Source organism: Elgaria multicarinata, chromosome 11, assembly GCF_023053635.1.
Source record: "Elgaria multicarinata webbii isolate HBS135686 ecotype San Diego chromosome 11, rElgMul1.1.pri, whole genome shotgun sequence".
Taxonomy (NCBI): domain Eukaryota; kingdom Metazoa; phylum Chordata; class Lepidosauria; order Squamata; family Anguidae; genus Elgaria; species Elgaria multicarinata.
This window is the reverse complement of record NC_086181.1, coordinates 8,598,521-8,615,524: the sequence shown is the minus strand read 5'-3', so window position 1 is coordinate 8,615,524 and position 17,004 is coordinate 8,598,521. Positions and strand designations below refer to the sequence as shown.

At 46.2% G+C, this 17,004-nt stretch overlaps 1 protein-coding gene across 1 annotated transcript; it reads right to left on the bottom strand.

Moving 5' to 3' along the window:
- Positions 1–478: 478 nt before the first annotated feature.
- EIF1 (eukaryotic translation initiation factor 1) lies at positions 479–3,281 on the bottom strand. Its single transcript, XM_063137731.1, has 4 exons — positions 3,081–3,281; positions 1,755–1,918; positions 1,470–1,571; positions 479–1,212 (listed from the first exon to the last, which is right to left on the bottom strand). The coding sequence occupies exons 1-4, from the start codon at positions 3,109–3,111 to the stop codon at positions 1,168–1,170; spliced, it is 342 nt and encodes a 113-aa protein (XP_062993801.1). The 5' UTR covers positions 3,112–3,281; the 3' UTR covers positions 479–1,167.
- Between the last annotated feature and the right edge of the window lie 13,723 nt (positions 3,282–17,004).

The window sequence follows — 17,004 nt, the reverse complement described above, 5'->3', positions numbered from 1 at the left end:
ACAACTTAAAACAGGAAGAATCTTATTTATGTATTTATCTTGGCTTAAGACACAATACACTAGAATTGTGTGTATTGCAACACTAAGGTCTAACCAAGATCACAAAAAACACATGTTGGTCTAATGATACACTAACCTATTGTTTTGACACTTAGCATTATGATGCAACTGCAAGTTTATAGCACGGTCATCCTCATACCACACACTAGTGTGGGGGCAGTACTTTGTAGTATTCCTGGCCCTTCTATCCCAGTTACCAAAATATCTTCTGAACCCCTCCTTTTCCAACACTGTCTAAAGATTTGTCAGCCGGAAGAGACCAGTTTAGTACTAGAAGAGGAAAGAGGCAGGCATTGTCCTGCTCTGGGGGTGGTCAGCTGTTAGGAAGAGCAGGGAAAAGGTGTTTGTGAATTACTACCTTGGCTGACAAATAAGTTGTTTTTCCCTTTAATAGGTTATTAAAATAACAAGGCAACTGTTTCTGAAAATCATTTTTATTTAAATAAGTGTTTAAATACATTACACAGAACATCAGGACTCAAACCAAGAAATCTGTTGCTTCACAGGGTCATTAGATGCTAAAGCAGCACTTTGCAAAGACATCCTATTTTAAAACTGCTCCCTTTAACTGTAAGCCACAGATTGAGCCCGTTACTGCCGTGTCTGGGTTTGGTCACCTCAGTGCCAGTCGCAAGGGTAGTTTGATTTCCACATCCCCAATACCTTTGAAGGGAGATTCCTTCAGATATGCAAAGGTAGTTCAAACCGAATCCCTACCTTCTGTCATTTAGTGTCAGAGTTCATTCAAGACAAGAAACTATCGATATTAGCCTCAATTTCTGACACAGGAGGTGGTCTGAAAGTTTTAGTTAAGTCCCCAACACAGCTAGAACATCCAAGGCCTTTTATCAGTAATGTCTGTGTAGATTAAGCTTCTGGCTTGACACCATCACAACTGGGCCTGGTTTAAATGAGGGACAGCAAGACGACACAACGTGGGCTCTTGTCAGTTTATTACATTGCTGAGTTACACTAGTCCAGACTAAAGGGAACCTGATGTGATTACATTATGCAAGCTGACTTGTTTTAAACTAGTGATGCAGGACTCAAGGAATTTCTCATTGCAGGGATGTATCGTCCCTTGCAACTTTGGTGACCCACAGGGACTTAAAACCCATGGACTTTCAGCTGGTCGTCTTTAGCCAGTCCAATCTGCAGAAGGAAAGAGGAATGAAGATGTAAGCATGGTTTCACTAGACCAGGCAACAAGAGTTTTAATACTCCTCACTAACTGGTAGCCAGTCACCAGCCCTTAATCCCCACGCTGATATGCCAGATAAAGCTAGCCCTTAATTCAGTTGCTGTGGTATCACAGAAAACTACCTAACCTATGCTTGTCTTCACATGCAAAAGCAACATCATTGAGCCAAACAATCAGGAGTTTTAAGGGACACCCTGGGGCTGCTCACCTCAATGAGGAACTGACATATGTTCTTCCGCTGGTCCCCTTGAAGCTGAATCACTTCTCCATATTCTGGATGCTCAATCACAGTACCATTGCAGGCAAACTTCTACAGAAACAAAACATACACATTTGTTATTCAGCTCTGAGCAGCTACTGTGGACTTCTTTGAAAGGGCCACTCACTTCTGAAAACTAAGGCATGAGCATGCTTTCCCCCCACACCTCCAAGGACTGCTCACAGCAGCCAAAGTTCTACCTGAAAAGGATGAAAGCCTCCTTCTCCCACTCACCTTCTTGAAGGCCTTCACCAGTTTCTTTTTATCATAATCATCGGCAATGCCTTGGACTGTGGTGAGGGTTTTTCTGCCGTTCCTCTGCTGGATCCTTATATGGATGTAGTCCTCAGTCCCAGCAGGAAGTAAGTCATCACCCTTACTTGCATCAGCAAAGGGGTCTGAAAAGAGGAAGAACCAGTGTCAAAAGCTACACACTTCCGTTGGACGCTACGCTTCTGCCAGAAATGTAACCTGAAATGCCAGATGTCCCCCACTGGGCTTATAGAACCGGTAGAGCTGTCCTTGTCCTTATCCTTCCTCTTGGAAATGGGAGGGGCTGTGTTTTCCATTCTGTAAAGGAAGCTAAAAATGCCTCCCCCTACCAACTTATAGGGCTTTATATGAAGATGCTTAATTCTAACGAACTGCTCCCAACCAGCATCTACTAAGGATTCTGTACCAAGGTTAAGTACCGTCTACCACATTCCCAAGAAGCTGTTGGTATGAAACACGCTTCTATTACTCCACCCCACCACATTGTCGTCACCATTACACAGGGCTTTGCTCTTCCTCCAGCTCTAGCAGGCACAGAAACGAGAACTTTCTTATCAGCCCACGTGACCCCCGAACCGCCCCTCCCTGCCCCAAAGCCCCTCCCATCCTCCGGCTGACGCAACCGCCAGGCATTAGCAACTGCGTCAGTGAGGAGGAAAGAAAGAGCGGAGGCAAGATGGCAGCCGAGGCCTCTTCACAATGCCACACTCCCAGCTCCCGCCCGCCCCTCCGCCCCTCCCTCCCTCCCGGCTGCTACTGCGGCCTAGAAGCCGGGCCCCGAGCGGCCTCGGTCGCCCGCTGCCTTGTGCCCCCGCCGTTCCTGACCGTCTCCAGGCCTCCCCCCACTCTCGAAACCCTCGAGGCCCCCGCCGCCCTTTCTCAGGCGTTCAAGCCCCTACGACGCCGTGGGGTTCGGGGGGGCGCTCCTGCTCCCCTCCCTCACAAGTGCCATCCTAACCCCCCACCCTCGCCAGCGTTTGCATTCCACCTCCCCCCCTCACCCAAGATGCACGCTGGCTTCCTTCCAATTTTGAGCGACGTTTCCTCCACCTCAGCTATTGACTCCCCCCCGCACGGCGAAGTGACCCCTCCCCTATTACCCCCCCGCAGCGAAACAGACTCCGCCCCCTCCCGCAGCCAAGGCTCCGCCCCTTCCCTAACACCCCCCCCCACAGCCTCGAACCCTAACCCCTCCCTCCGTTTAAACGAAGCGACCCCTCCCGCCGGCCTTCCCCTTGAGGGACAAAATGGATCCCAGCCCCCCCCCGCTTTTCCCGGCGCCCTCACCGAAGGAGTGGAGGTTCTGGATAGCGGACATACGACGCGCTTCGCTTCCCTCTTTCCCGGGTCGGAGGCAACAGCAGCGACGGCAAACGGCAGAGAGACGACGGAGGAGGAGTGAGGTGGAAGAGAAGGCGGCGGCGAGGACAACAACGGCAGTGGCTCTTCAGCCTCTGAGAGGACTCTAAAAAAAGGCAAAGGCAGCAGGAAGGGCGGGGCTAAGCGACCGACGGTTTATATAGCGGCTCGGCTTTTATGACGTCAACGCGCACCGGGAGGCGAGGGAAGGGATTGGCTAGAAGAAGAGAAAAAAAGTCGGAGAGGTGGGGGAAACCAAGGCTGCGGCAGTACGTCCTGTCACGCTCTGCCTCTCCCCACCCAGGGTTTGCGGTGCCTAGTGCGCTTGCGCACTTTGTGATGCAGGCGAGGGTAAACTGGATACGACTGGATTTCTTTGTGACGCCAAAGCGCAGGAGCTGTTGAGGAGGGAGATTGGCTGAAAAAGAACGTGGAGAAGGGGGGGGGCAACAGCTAGGGGCCTCCATCGATTCCCCCCCCCACCGCCTACGCAGCTCCTGGGGCGGGGGATTGGCGCACTTTCTGGGGAGGGGGGGAGATCCAAGGAGAAAAGCCACGGGGGCGGGAAAGGAAGATTTGGATACATGCGCGTTATAGCCGAGGGGTTTTTCTGTTGTGCGTGTGGGGCTTTGTTCTCACGTTAGGGTGTGACACGTGTTAATCTCCAGCGTCACCGGGGGCGGTGGGTGGGCTGAAACCCACAAGTTTGAAAGTCGACTGAGGACAGGCCTTTTTAATTGGTGGGAGGAAATTTACTCTGTATGTGCCCGGAAGCATTCCTTTACTATGGGTTAAAAAAAGAAAAGAAAAGTCGCATTCCGATAGAAAGGAAAACACGTTTTACGGAAGGTCAACGGCAAATTTCAGGGGCTGTGTCAAGCCAAACCTGCCGCCATGGGCCATCACGCCATGTCAAATCACTTTTCAGATTATATGATACGGATTGATATGTTTTAAAACGATGGCGCAACATCTCGCTCTCTAAATTTCCCCCTCCTGTGGAACTCCCTGCCTCTGGAAGTCAGGCAGGCTTTCAGCACCTCCTGAAAACATCTTTATTCCAAGAAGCCTTTCCTTAATATGCAGCCTTGAATCTCTGTTTTTGTGTCTTTTAAATTTTAGTTTTAACTGTTTTATTCTGTTTTTATTTTCATCTTATATTGTACACCACTCCGAAATTTTTCAATGGGGAGTGGTATATAAATATTCTAAATAAATACATAAATAATAAAATAAATATGTGAGATTCAGTTCCTAAACAACGCAGTTCCATTCTCCCCCCCCCCCCCGGCAAGGTATCTGCTGTAAACAGGCACAAATGCAACATCTGAAGGTTTGTTTGTGTTGCAGTTTTAGCTGTCGAGATGTTTTCGATGCTAGTTTAACACCGACTGTCCCTGGGCAGGGGTGGGGTGTGTGGGTCTTGTACTGGCTCCAGAGATGCTCCCATTGGCAGCCAGAACGGCAGAACAGCAGCCACCCTAACCTATCGTTTCATCTCACTTCTCATAGACTTTGTGCAGAGTTGGTCTTCTCAGTGTATTTCAGAAATAGAAACATCTAATCTTGTTCCTTCGTCCTTTTAATCCAGCTGGTATCTTGGTGGTTTGTGCCGGTTGTGTTTATAAAACCAATAGTGGCTTTAGCCTTGTGTCAAAGACGTCGTTAGGCTGATTCGCCCAGAGTGCAAATACCTGAGCTGAGGACAAATTGAGGATTTTTTTTTTTAGCAAAATCCCCAGGGCAGAGTCTAATTAGCCAAACAAAAAGACATGCATGCGTAGGCCCTCAATTAATATAAAGAACACTAGTTTGGTCAGCAATTAGATTGGCTGGTGGAATGATGCATGCTACACAGCCAGGTACATATACCACCAAACTGCAAAAACAACAAAGATACTTGATCCAACCCTCATGTTTTCCCAACTGGCTCTCTGACTTTGAATAAGGTGATATCATCAGTTTTCACCAGGGCCTAGAGATCTCTACATGCTGAACATTGTGGCTGGGGTGGGTATTTCAACTGTTCAAATTTCCACATATGTCCAGTTTGTCCAAACTATTTTTGCACTGAACCAGAAGTTTGCTCATCTACAGAGCCAATACTGGGGCAACATCCCATCCTCTCCTGGGAATACTTTGTATTCTGTCACAACACCCCTCTAGCAATGTATGCTCTGTTCCATATGTGCCTGCTGAGCTGGGATGTTCCCTTTTCTTTGCTCAATCCTCACAACTTGCTTCCTTGAATTGTACTTGATCCTGGGGCCGTTAGCTGCTTGACCCCCTATGTTAAAGCTATGCAGAGAAACACCTGGATGTCATTTTCCTATGACCCCCCCCCCCCAGCTAGAGCCAGAACACACCTGCCCGAACCTGATTCCTGTTTTGTATGGAGTGCAAAGCACATAAACTCTCAACATAGACTCTGTTGGCTGACCTTGCACAAGATTGTCTATAAGCCATTGTACAGAGGAATGTGGTCCAGTCAGTGAATATAGGTTAAAGCTCTTTCTGTTTACTATGGGTTTAGATGCATGGCCCTTCTTTCTGTTATCCCCATCCTGTAATTCTGTGCAAAAGAAGGGAAGTGTCACTGGATCAACTCCTGTGCAAATGTTGGTTCATCATACCTAAGGCTTTGGTATTCTCCATGTTCCCTTTCTCATGGCATACCCTAACCTGAAACTCAATTCAGACAAGACTGAGATGCTGTTAATGGGTGGTTCTTCTGACCAGATGGGTTGGGTGTTCAGCCTATTCTGGATGGGGTTGCACTCCCCCTGAAGGAGCAGGTTCATAGCTTGGGGGTTCTCCTGGACTCATCATTGTAGCTATCCGGAGAGGGTGGTAACCTCCGCGTTAGAGTACTGCAATGTGCTCTACCTGGGGCAACCTCTGAAAATGGTTTGGAACGGCAGCTTATGCAAAATGCAGCAGCCAGATTGATAGCAGCAACCAGAACACCTGAGCATATAAGACCTATTCTGACCTGTTTTACTGGCTTAATTCAAGCTGCTGATTTTTGACCTATAAAGTCTAACATGGTCTAACATGGGACCACAATATCTAATGGAGCGCCTTTCCAGATATGAACCTACTTGTACACTATGATCAACATCTGAGGCCCTGCTCCAAGTGCCTTGTCCGATGGAGGTTCAGAGAATGGCAGCAAGGGAGAGGGCCTTTTTGGTGGTGGTGGTGCCAGTTGTGGAGTGCTGTCCTGTGAGGCGCCAACTTAAAACGTTCCTCTTCTCCCAGTCATTTGATGGGTCTCCTTAATTCGGTTCTTTTATCAGGTTTAGGGCATTTTAAATTATTTTCAACTGTTTAAAATTGTTTTAATTTTGTGTGTGTTTCTAATCCCTTTTGTATGACACCTTGAGTCTTTCTTTAATAAATGTAATAAATATAATACCTTGCATGAGTTAGATATTTTTCAAGTGAAGTGCGGAAGGAAGAAACCTGTGCAGTTATGAAGGAAAGACGTTTGAGCTATGTAAGTCTGGTCACCCTATTTGGTTTAGAAAGCCATTTTCTCATGCAGATTTGCAATGTTTCTGCCTCTCCCCCATAGCATGGAGCTGGCTCACTTCCTTGAGTTGTGTGAAACAATATGCTTTGCCTTGAATCTTTTCGTCAGTGCACTTGCTGTCTGGTTGAGTTGGAACACTGTTAGCAGTTTTATCTGTCCCCACCCCCACCCCCACCCCCGCCTTTCCCTGGAGGCCACACCAATTTCAACCAAGGTATGGTGGCGGGAATCCTCTGCTCTCCTCTACCATTTAATGAAGAAAAAAACACACCCTCTGCTTTCCAACAGGGCAAATGTTGTATGCACGGGCAATCCTGTCTCATAGTGTTTTTGTTCCCTTCTCATACATTCTATAATTCAAAAAGAATTAGGTACAATTCATTATTCTGGGGGGGGAAAGTTCAATGTGACATACTAAGATGACATTTCCTTGAGACGTTGGATCAGAACGAAGTTAGTTGCACTTAGACCCCACTAAAATCAATTAAGGCATCGTGTAAGTCTGCTTCCAGTTCACAACATTTTCCAGCAATACTGATCATCCTGGGGAATAATCACTTATCTGAAACATAGGGAGAGGACTGTACCCTCTGCCTTCCCTAAGAGGCCCTCAAGTTCTACATTTAGGAAATAGAAACCAAATGCACAGTTACAAGATGGGGGATACTTGGCTCAGCAATACTACAAACGAGAAGGATCTTGGAATTGTTGTAGATCGCAAACTGAATATGAGCCAACAGTGCGATATGGCTGCAAGAAAGGCAAATGCTATTTTGGGCTGCATTAATAGAAGTATAGCTGCCAAATCACGTGAGGTACTGGTTCCTCTCTATTCGACCCTGGTTAGGCCTCATCTAAAGTATTGCGTCCAGTTCTGGGCTCCACAATTCAAGAAGGGCACAGACAAGCTGGAGCGGGTTCAGAAGAGGGCAACCAGGATGATCAGGGGTCTGGAAACAAAGCCCTGTGAGGAGAGACTGAAAGAACTGGGCATGTTTAGCCTGGAGAAGAGAAGACTGAGGGGAGACATGATAGCACTCTTCAAATACTTAAAAGGTTGTCACACAGAGGAGGGCCAGGATCTCTTCTCGATCCTCCCAGAGTGCAGGACACGGAATAACGGGCTCAAGTTACAGGAAGACAGATTCCAGCTGGACATCTGGAAAAACTTCCTGACTGTTAGAGCAGTACAACAATGGAACCAGTGACCTAGGGAGGTGGTGGGCTGTCCCACACTAGAGGCCTTCAAGAGGCAACTGGACAACCATCTGTCAGGGATGCTTTAGGGTGGATTCCTGCAGTGAGAAGGGGGTTGGACTCAATGGCCTTGTAGGCCCCTTCCAACTCTGCTATTCTGTGATTCTAAACAGGCCTTCATTTGTCAAGATAAGGGTACAGTTGATGGACTGATGGGAGTCGGCAGAGAGGACATATTAAAGGATGGGGGGCGGGGGCGGGATAGAAGCAGAAAAGTCATGGTGCTAAATTTATAGAGGGGAAGGTGGCTCCAGATCTTAAATTAGTTTTAGAAGTTGTTCCCTTTCACTTGGCATAACTTACTTCTAATTGAGAGGCGTAGAAGCTGAAGGCATTTCTTCGTGTTCTATAACACGGGCAGGGGAGAGAGCAAACGTACGTGCTCCCAGCAACGGAGAAGGTCAGAGTGAGGTGGGGGGGCAGGGGGAAGGAAGGGTGTGGAGCAGGAAACAGTAGGCTTTTGGGGGCTGTGGACACATCTGGAAATTTGAGAAACTGTCCTGGGCACCATCACAAAATGGCTGTTGTGGGAGTCTTGGCAAATGACAAGTAATGTGCCCCAAAGTCTGAGTACCTTCCAGAGGTGGGGTCTGATCCCCAACACACTAAACAATTTCTTTGATCCCACAGTTTTCAATATCAACAACAACAAACTATATTACAGCAAAACGAGCCAATTTATTTTTTTTAAAAAAAGTTGGGGGGGTAGGGCAACTTCTATATTATGTTGTGTTCTGGAATTAAAAAACAGGTTTTAGATCTAAATCCTTATGAGTCTTGATTCAAATTAGCGCATGCACAAAAAAGTACTAGCCTTAACAGAATGCAAATTGTTGATAAAAATGAAGTTAAGGGCCATAAAAAGCACAACATTTAATAAAAAGCAAATGAATTCCAATTGACAATATTTTCACATAAGAGCGCTTGTATTTCTGAATTGAACATCTAAATTGATAAAAAAAGTGCTCTTTTTCTAATGGTGTACCTCTCAGATGTTTTTATAAAAGTCCCCACTTTTATAAACCTACTAGCAAAAAAGCCCGTCATACGACTGGTGTAGAGGAGCAGCCTGGTGAGGAAGTTAGTGGGTTTTGGTCCCTCTGCTAGGCCGGAAGCTCCTGGCACTGATCTTTCTCGGAACTTGGAACTTCCATAGAAGGCTGCAGTTCCGAGAAATGTCGCTAGATGGCACCAGAGGGCAAAAACTATAACTGGCTTGGAGGAGTAGTCTGGGCTTTTATATATATAGACTAGTGAAAAAGCCTGTCATACGACAGGTGTATTTATTGGCCAGGCCGGAAGGTCCTGGCAGCTATCTTTCTTGGAACTTGGAACTTCCATAGAAGGCTGCAGTTCCAAGGAACATCCCTAGAAGGCGCCAGAGGGCAAAAACTATAACTGGCTTGGAAGAGCAGTCTGGGCTTTTATATAGATAGATAGATAGATAGATTGTACTGTACCTTCATGCACCCCGAAGCTTAGCACCAACAAACTGTTCCATAAGTGAATGTAAAGCGATCTTTGTATGCCTATGGTTGTGCACGAAGATCTGTGGACTGGAGTAGTAATTCCATGCTGGCAATTAGAAGAATTAGAACAGGGTTATCTCTGATGCCATCCTGTCATGGCACCTTCAGTCTTTCCAGGTCTGGGCTGATGAGGAAGGATTGGAGCAGTCACCATCCGCTGCAGGAGCCTACTTTTTCCTGGAACTTTGCACTACATCTTCTTGGGGCCAGGGCCTCAGTTTTTGAACCACTCTTAACTATATTTGGGAATGATGAACCAGACTGTGTTAGGGGGATATCCTGGAACAACATTAAAGGCAGCTGGTCCCTGCCATATCTTGCCCTGCTCTCTAGAACAGCCTCCAGGCAAAAACATTCCTTCCAACCAGATTTTCTTCTCTGAGATTCTTCCCTTCCGCTCCTTTCACAATAACCTCAACTTTGGTGGTTAGAATGTTTCACAGCAGGCAGGCAGAGACGATTATTTATATATGACAGATGGCTTGGGGATTAGAGCACTTGGTTGAGACACTGGGTTCAGACAATGCGATAGCCCACCTTCAAGGGTTGCGTATGGGTTGAATGTGAGTTGCAGTTTGTGGCATTCCTCCCTATTCCTAGTGAGAATTCCCCTTCTCCAAGGCCTTTCTCACCCCTGCAGGAAACACTTTCAAACACGCATGCACACACACACACAAACACACACAGTTCCGGTGCCACAAGGACTTTTAAGGCTCAGGTCCAACCCTTGACTCTGTCCCACTTGTTTATATTTTCACTTGTATTGTTTCCTTTTCTTTATTACCTCCCCCTTTATGTAGCCAAGAGTAGAATGTGTAGGATTTGTATAAACAAATAAACCTTTATTAATTACAGCAATAAGTTGTTGGCTAGTAAACAAGTAACACTTAATGGTTCTATTAATGTTTGTTCTCTCATACACAGTATTCCAGATCACACTCTCAACCAAACACTACACAAGCTAGCCTCTACCTAATCCAACCCCTGTCTCTGACGTAACTCATCTGACATCAACTCTCTAACCCTGCCCTATCTGGCTTGCACAGCACAGCACAGCACACAGTTTATATAGCAAAACTACTCACCACCCCTTCACACACTCAGCCAATCATCGCGCATATGCAAATCCACCATTCTTCCAGACGCTCATCTCGCTCTCACCCCAGAGATACTCACCATAAAATACAGTGATAAGACAGGAATACATAACTATAACCATAGACTCACTATATGCAGACATCACATTGTTTAACTGTGGGTGTCGTGAGCTCCATCACATCTATTCCCCTCACCCCCTGATATTCACCTGCGATTTTGACCTCCATTTCATTAACGCAACATAGAATCATAGAATCATAGAATAGCAGAGTTGGAAGGGGCCTACAAGGCCATCGAGTCCAACCCCCTGCTCAATGCAGGAATCCACCCTAAAGCATCCCTGACAGATGGTTGTCCAGCTGCCTCTTGAATGCCTCTAGTGTGGGAGAGCCCACAACCTCCCTAGGTAGCTGATTCCACCGTCGCACTGCTCTAACAGTCAGGAAGTTTTTCCTGATGTCCAGCCGGAATCTGGCTTCCTTTAACTTGAGCCCGTTATTCCGTGTCCTGCACTCTGGGAGGAACGAGAAGAGATCCTGGCCCTCCTCTGTGTGACAACCTTTTAAGTATTTGAAGAGTGCAACAAGCACTGGTTACTTTCATGTGTCCTTCATGTGTGTGCGTTGTTGCGATATTACACCTTGTTCATTTTCCCACTCCACCCCTGTCCCTTTCCTTCCCTCTCCAGTTTGTTGATGGATGGCTGCCTTCCCCCACTCACTCTGGCTTGGTTATCTAGTAGGGGTATGCAGAGTGGGTCTGCTCAGCCTGAACCGTTCCATTTTTAGATACCCGCTGTATTATATCCTATGAGAATTAACCAAAATGCTTACAGCTCTGTCACTTTTAAAGATGAAGAGATGAAACTTGGCACCATGATAGCTCTTAAGTAGGGTCTTAGGCATGCCAAGGTTGAATCAGATCGGTTCATCCCTTGATTTTTTAGATTTTTAAAAACATTTTCTCTCCTCAAATCATCCCCCCCCATAAACACACACACACACACACACACCCCTCTCTGATTCTGCATTAATTCAACCCCTGCACATTAAGTAAAGGATAAAAGATCCCTCCATAAATGTGTAGGGGTGAATTAATGCAGAATCAGAGAATCGTGTGTGTGGACAGGCATGCCGTCATGTAAGTACCACGCTGCAAAACAGGCATGTCAAGAGTGCAATAAAACGCTGGTGTGATGGAGCCCTGTGGAAACAAGTTATCGTGTTGCCAAGCTGCAATAACAAACTATAGTGAACAACCCACAGTTCAACCCACAGAACAACTCACAATCAAATCATGGGCTCTCTTCAGGGTTTGTTTGTTGTTAACACACCATGGTTTGTTAGCATGACTGGGTTCAGACAACACAATAACCCATGTTTCAATAACAACCCATACTGAGCCCATACTCAACCTTTGAGTGTGGGTTATCATGTTGTCTGAATCTAGTCATATAGTTTGTGGTCTTGCCACTGAAAACTTACGTCTTTGAAAAAGTTGGATGGGGCCAGTTTTCGCTCCATTGCACTCAGCAACAAAACTCCCATTGATTTTACCAGTTCTAGACTGTTCCCTTAGTTCCTCTAGAGCTGAGAACTCACTTGGCCCAATTCCAAATACATGACAAAGCGCTCGGGCAAAAAAACCACGTAGGATAGGGGAACCAACAACCACCCCAGCTCAGGCAAACTGAAATGAGCCCTCAAAGCTTGGCTTGCTTCCCAGCCTTCTGGAAAACAGGGCTTTCCTGGGCTCGGGCTATACAGAGGAGCTTTGGCACCAGGAGGCGCCTTGCACACGCATTTGCCTTCCTTCCCAGGGGTTGCATGGGAAGGAAGGCAAGTGTGATTTTTCAGATGGGGGTTGACTGGTCCTCCCAACTCATCCTGCCCATCATCACTTGAAAAGAGAGAGAGAAAGGAACTGGGCTGTTCCTCTCTGGGGTGGGGTGGGGAGAACGGGCCATCCCTCCCCCTTTTTTATTTTAAGATCCCAATATGCGGAGCTCTGCATATTCAAATGGGGTAGACTGAACCTCCCATTTATATTTATATTTGTTTCTGCAGAGCTCGGCAGATTTAGCTGATTAAAAAAAAAAATTAAAATGGGGGAGACGAACGTCACTGCTAATCTACCCCCCCCCCCCGTTTTTATGTTTGTTTGTTTGTTTTACTTTTTCTTAGTTTTCAAGAACCTCGGAGCCGCCTCCACTGCCAAAAATGTCGAGGTAAATGCCCAACTTTTTTGGAGTGGATTTTCCAGGGTTTGCCCCAGGATGGCTTCGCATTTGCGGCTGCGTCATCTGTCTGAAAATGGAAACAGCTGTATGGACAAGCCCCAGGAAGTCATATCAAGGCCTGTGCGTGAAGTCTGGAGGTGGATTCCTGCATTGAGCAGGGGGTTGGACTCGATGGCCTTGCAGGCCCCTTCCAACTCTGCTATTCTATGATTCTATGATTCTATGGTACATTCGGTTGTGATGCATATTGAACGAATCTCCCCCATATGGCTTCGAACGACGTTGATTCTGATTTTCCTTGAATTTGAAGCAAATCATAAGTTATTTTTTCTGGTATTGCTTCAGACCATATGTTTCGATACCATGCAGATAAATTCAAATTGTCCAATTTTTCCCACTGCTGCGTGATTGTCTGACGAGCAGCCGTCCACAGGAATATTATTAAATCTTTACATTTCAATCCAGTATTAAGTCCTTTATATATTGATAATAAGAATGATTCTGGATCATATATAATTCTTTCTCTAGTAATAACCATTATTTCTCTATGTGCTGATATCCAGAATCCCTGTATATATGGACAAGACCACCATAAATGAAAATACATGCCTTTTATCTTGCAGCCTCTCTAATAGAGAGGACTACTAGTTTTAGTGATGTGTGCTAATTGTACTGGTTTTCGATACCATCTATGCAATATTTTTAAAGAAGTTTCTGGAATAGAAGCTGATATTGATTTAATGGTCTGTTATTCCATAATTTGTTCCATCCAGCTTTCTCTAATTCTCCTTCACAATCTCCTTCCCACACTTTCCTCAATCCCTCCATTGTGCCCATCTGGGCATCTATTAATAAAGCATACACTAAAGGTACTATTCCCTTCCCTCCTCCCCCTACCAATAACAATATTCATTCAAATGCTGTTAAAGTTCTGAGTGTGTGTATCTTTGTGATAGCGTCCCTAAGGAAATGGGATAATTGAACTTCTTGTAACCATCCCAGGCCTAATTCTCCTATATCAACTCTAAGGGCCTTGCTAGACCTACCTTTTAATCTGGCCTTCAGGTGTGGCGAGCCTGTGCTACAATTAACATGGGCCGTCGCACCTATCCAGATGTCAGACGCGACGGGGAAAGGAAAGCCCCGTCGCGTCCTCCATTTTTTTCAAAAAGTTAAAGGGGTCATGTGTGCAGGAGCGCACCAACAAAAAGGTAGGTCTTTTTTTTTTTAAAGGGTTCCCCGCTCCCCCCTGCCCCGATTTCCCCCAATGTCTGATGCCCCCCCCGCTTGCTCGCCCCCCTGCTCACCCGTCCGCTCGCTCGCCCGTCCACTCGCCATGTCCGATGCCCCCTCCACCACCACCCTGGTTGCGATCTCCCCACCCTGGCTCCGCTCTTCCCCCCCATCTCTCCTGCCAGGTCCACTCTTTTCCCCCTGGCCCCCATCACTCCCCCCCCGCGCCCGATGGGCACATACGCTCCTATGGAGCGCCCATACGCTCCTATGGATTCCCTCGCCCCCGGCCCGATGGGCACATACGCTCCTATGGAGCGCTGTGCCCAGTGCACGGCTTCTCCCGGCTACTCGCGAGTAAGTGAGCAGCTGGGAAAAGCTGCGGAACCAGCTAGACTTTCCGCAGCTCCGGGCTCAGCCCGAGGCTGCAGAAAAACCAGGCCACAAGTGGATCCATTTATCCCGGGTCAAGGGAGGGTTTAGCCCGGCCTGACCCCGGGACAAAGAAATCTTTCAGTCGAAAATATCCCTTCTTTTCCCATTCAGAAACTTTAGTAACCATAGTTGCGTTTAACTTACCCAGATACAATTGTATTGGGGTAAGGAGAGACCACATGGGAGACAGCTTATGCTGCCACTTTTTCCAAATTGTAAAAGTAGTCTTGGTGCATGGGTTTTGAATATTGTTTATATCCTTTGTTTTTATAAATTGAAAAGGTAATGCCCATAAAGGGCCTTTATTCAACATTTCCTGCTCCAAGCGTATCCAGTTTTTACTTGCCTTCATAATTATAAAATGACTGCCATATCTGGAAGGCTTCATAATATAATGCACGATTTCGAAGTCCCCAGCCTCCGTTGCCTAGAGCAGGGAAGGGATGAAGGGCTAGCATGAACCAATTAGAAGGGGAACCTGCATTTCAAGCCAGTGATTCTAATTATAGAGGAATTCAAAATCGGTGTCTGTAATTGACATTCCTTGAATTATTCGAGATGGATGCTCTCAAATACATGGTGCAATGGCATAAACGGCTTGGGGCCAGGTTATCTGGAGGATCATCTGCTCCCACATGTACCTGCCCAGACCGTAAGGTCATCTTCAGGGGTTCTTCTCTGAGAGCACCTGCCAAAGGACATGAGGCAGGTGGCTGCCAGGAAGAGGGCCTTTTCTGCTGTGGCACCCCGGCTGTGGAATGAGCTCCCTAGAGAGGCTCGCCTGGTGCCTTACATTGTGCTCTTTCCAGCGCCAGGTGGAGACCTTTTTATTTTCCCAGGCATTTTGACATTTTAGCATCTTTTAGTTCTGTTGTTTTAAACCTGCTATTGTGTTTAAATCTTTGCATTGCTGCTAGGCTTTATTCTGACGGTACTTTATACCGCACTTTTAAGCTCCTATATGTTATATTGTATTTTATGCTTATTTTGTGGTTTTAATTTTTGTGAAATGCCCAGAGAGCTTTGGCTATTGGGTGGTACAGAAACGAAATGAAATAGATAAATAAAATAAATGGTGCACAGGTAGGCTTGCCATCTCCATCCTGCTCCTATGTGCCCTGAGCAGCAACCTGAGACACAAAAATAAAGTAAAATGTCAAAATCCACAGTAGGGCAGTACCTGTATTATAGCAGCAAGCAAGTTTTTGAGCTCTCCAGAACCCTTCACCACGGCTGCCTTTGCCTGTTGTTTGCCTTGAAAAAATTAAGGAAGTGAAATTTTTCCATCACTTTATTGCTAAGCCACAAAAAGCTTTAAGGTGCAATCCTATGCATGATTAGACAAACAAACAAACTCTTCAACTCCCAGCATGCCCCAGCCAGCAGTGCTAGAGCATGCTGGGAGCTGTAGGTTCTTTTTCCCGTCTAAAAACATGCACAGACTTTCCCTTTTACTTGCTTAACTTCTTTGTTACTGGCTATTGTTAATGACAGAGGAGCAGGGCTTTATAGCACAATTAAGGCAGGATGCCTGGGAGTACTTCACAATCAAAGCAGATTATAAGGTGGAAAACTTCTGAGTCCTTTGCATGCAATTCACAGTGATTGCACCGTATAACGCTGGTGTGATAAAGCTCTTAGACCCACTGTGGAGGGAGAGATTTGTTTATTTTGACTGGCATCTCATGTGTCATTGTAAGCCTAACACACTTTCAGAGATGTAGTTTGGAATGTCTTGCCGAAACTGCAAATACATTGTTGGGGATTTTCCATGTTATTTATTTTATCTTTGTGAAGTCTAGTTCATGGGGGGGCGGGGGGATGTGGAAAATTCCATGCACTGGAAAATTCCCCATACCTGTGCTGATGTTTCCAACAGTCCCTGCTCCTGACTGCCCCAACCCACTATGTTTGAATTGTTGAAATGTCCACATTTTTCATGTGAACTACCCACAATTTCAACATTCTTGCTTTCAGCTTTTAAAAGTTGATCTTGGCCTATCTAGAAAATCCTGTACTTGAATTTTGAAGACATTAGCAAAATTCTGGAACTTCCACAGTTGAAAATATAACCAGAATATTGAAAGAACTATCCAATTTGATTTTTAAAACAATAACATGCCTTTAATAAAGCAAGGCCCACAACCCTAACCCTAGCACTTGTGTCACATTGCCATGCAAAATCTCTCTCCCCCTCCGGAACATTATGGTCAGAACTGCATGGGGGTGTTGTGGCCGTGGGCCTGGAGGGTGACAGCCATCCTGTTCTCCTTTGCATTGATGAAGGGAGGAGGCCGTATTTGAAAATGGGCACTGCCATCACATTCTCCACTGGAGTGGCCTGACCCATTTCTTTCAAGCATCACAGCATTTAAACTACAAATATTTGGTCCCAGGTTCAATCCCCCAAATCACAGGTGGATGCTGCAGTAATATGGACATAGGAAGCTGTCTTATACTGTCCATCTAGCCCAGCATTGTTGACACTGACTGGCAGCAGATCTCCAGAGTCTCAGGTAGGATTTT

Bases quoted from the DNA above. Each gene is read 5' to 3' on its own strand.
- EIF1 (XM_063137731.1), bottom strand. From the start codon at position 3,111: ATGTCCGCTATCCAGAACCTCCACTCCTTCG. The intron at 1,572-1,754 runs GTGAGTGGGAGA...TTGTTTCTGTAG, and splicing joins TGGTGAAGGCCTTCAAGAAG to AAGTTTGCCTGCAATGGTAC. The intron at 1,213-1,469 runs GTGAGCAGCCCC...TTCCTTCTGCAG, and splicing joins TATGTCAGTTCCTCATTGAG to ATTGGACTGGCTAAAGACGA.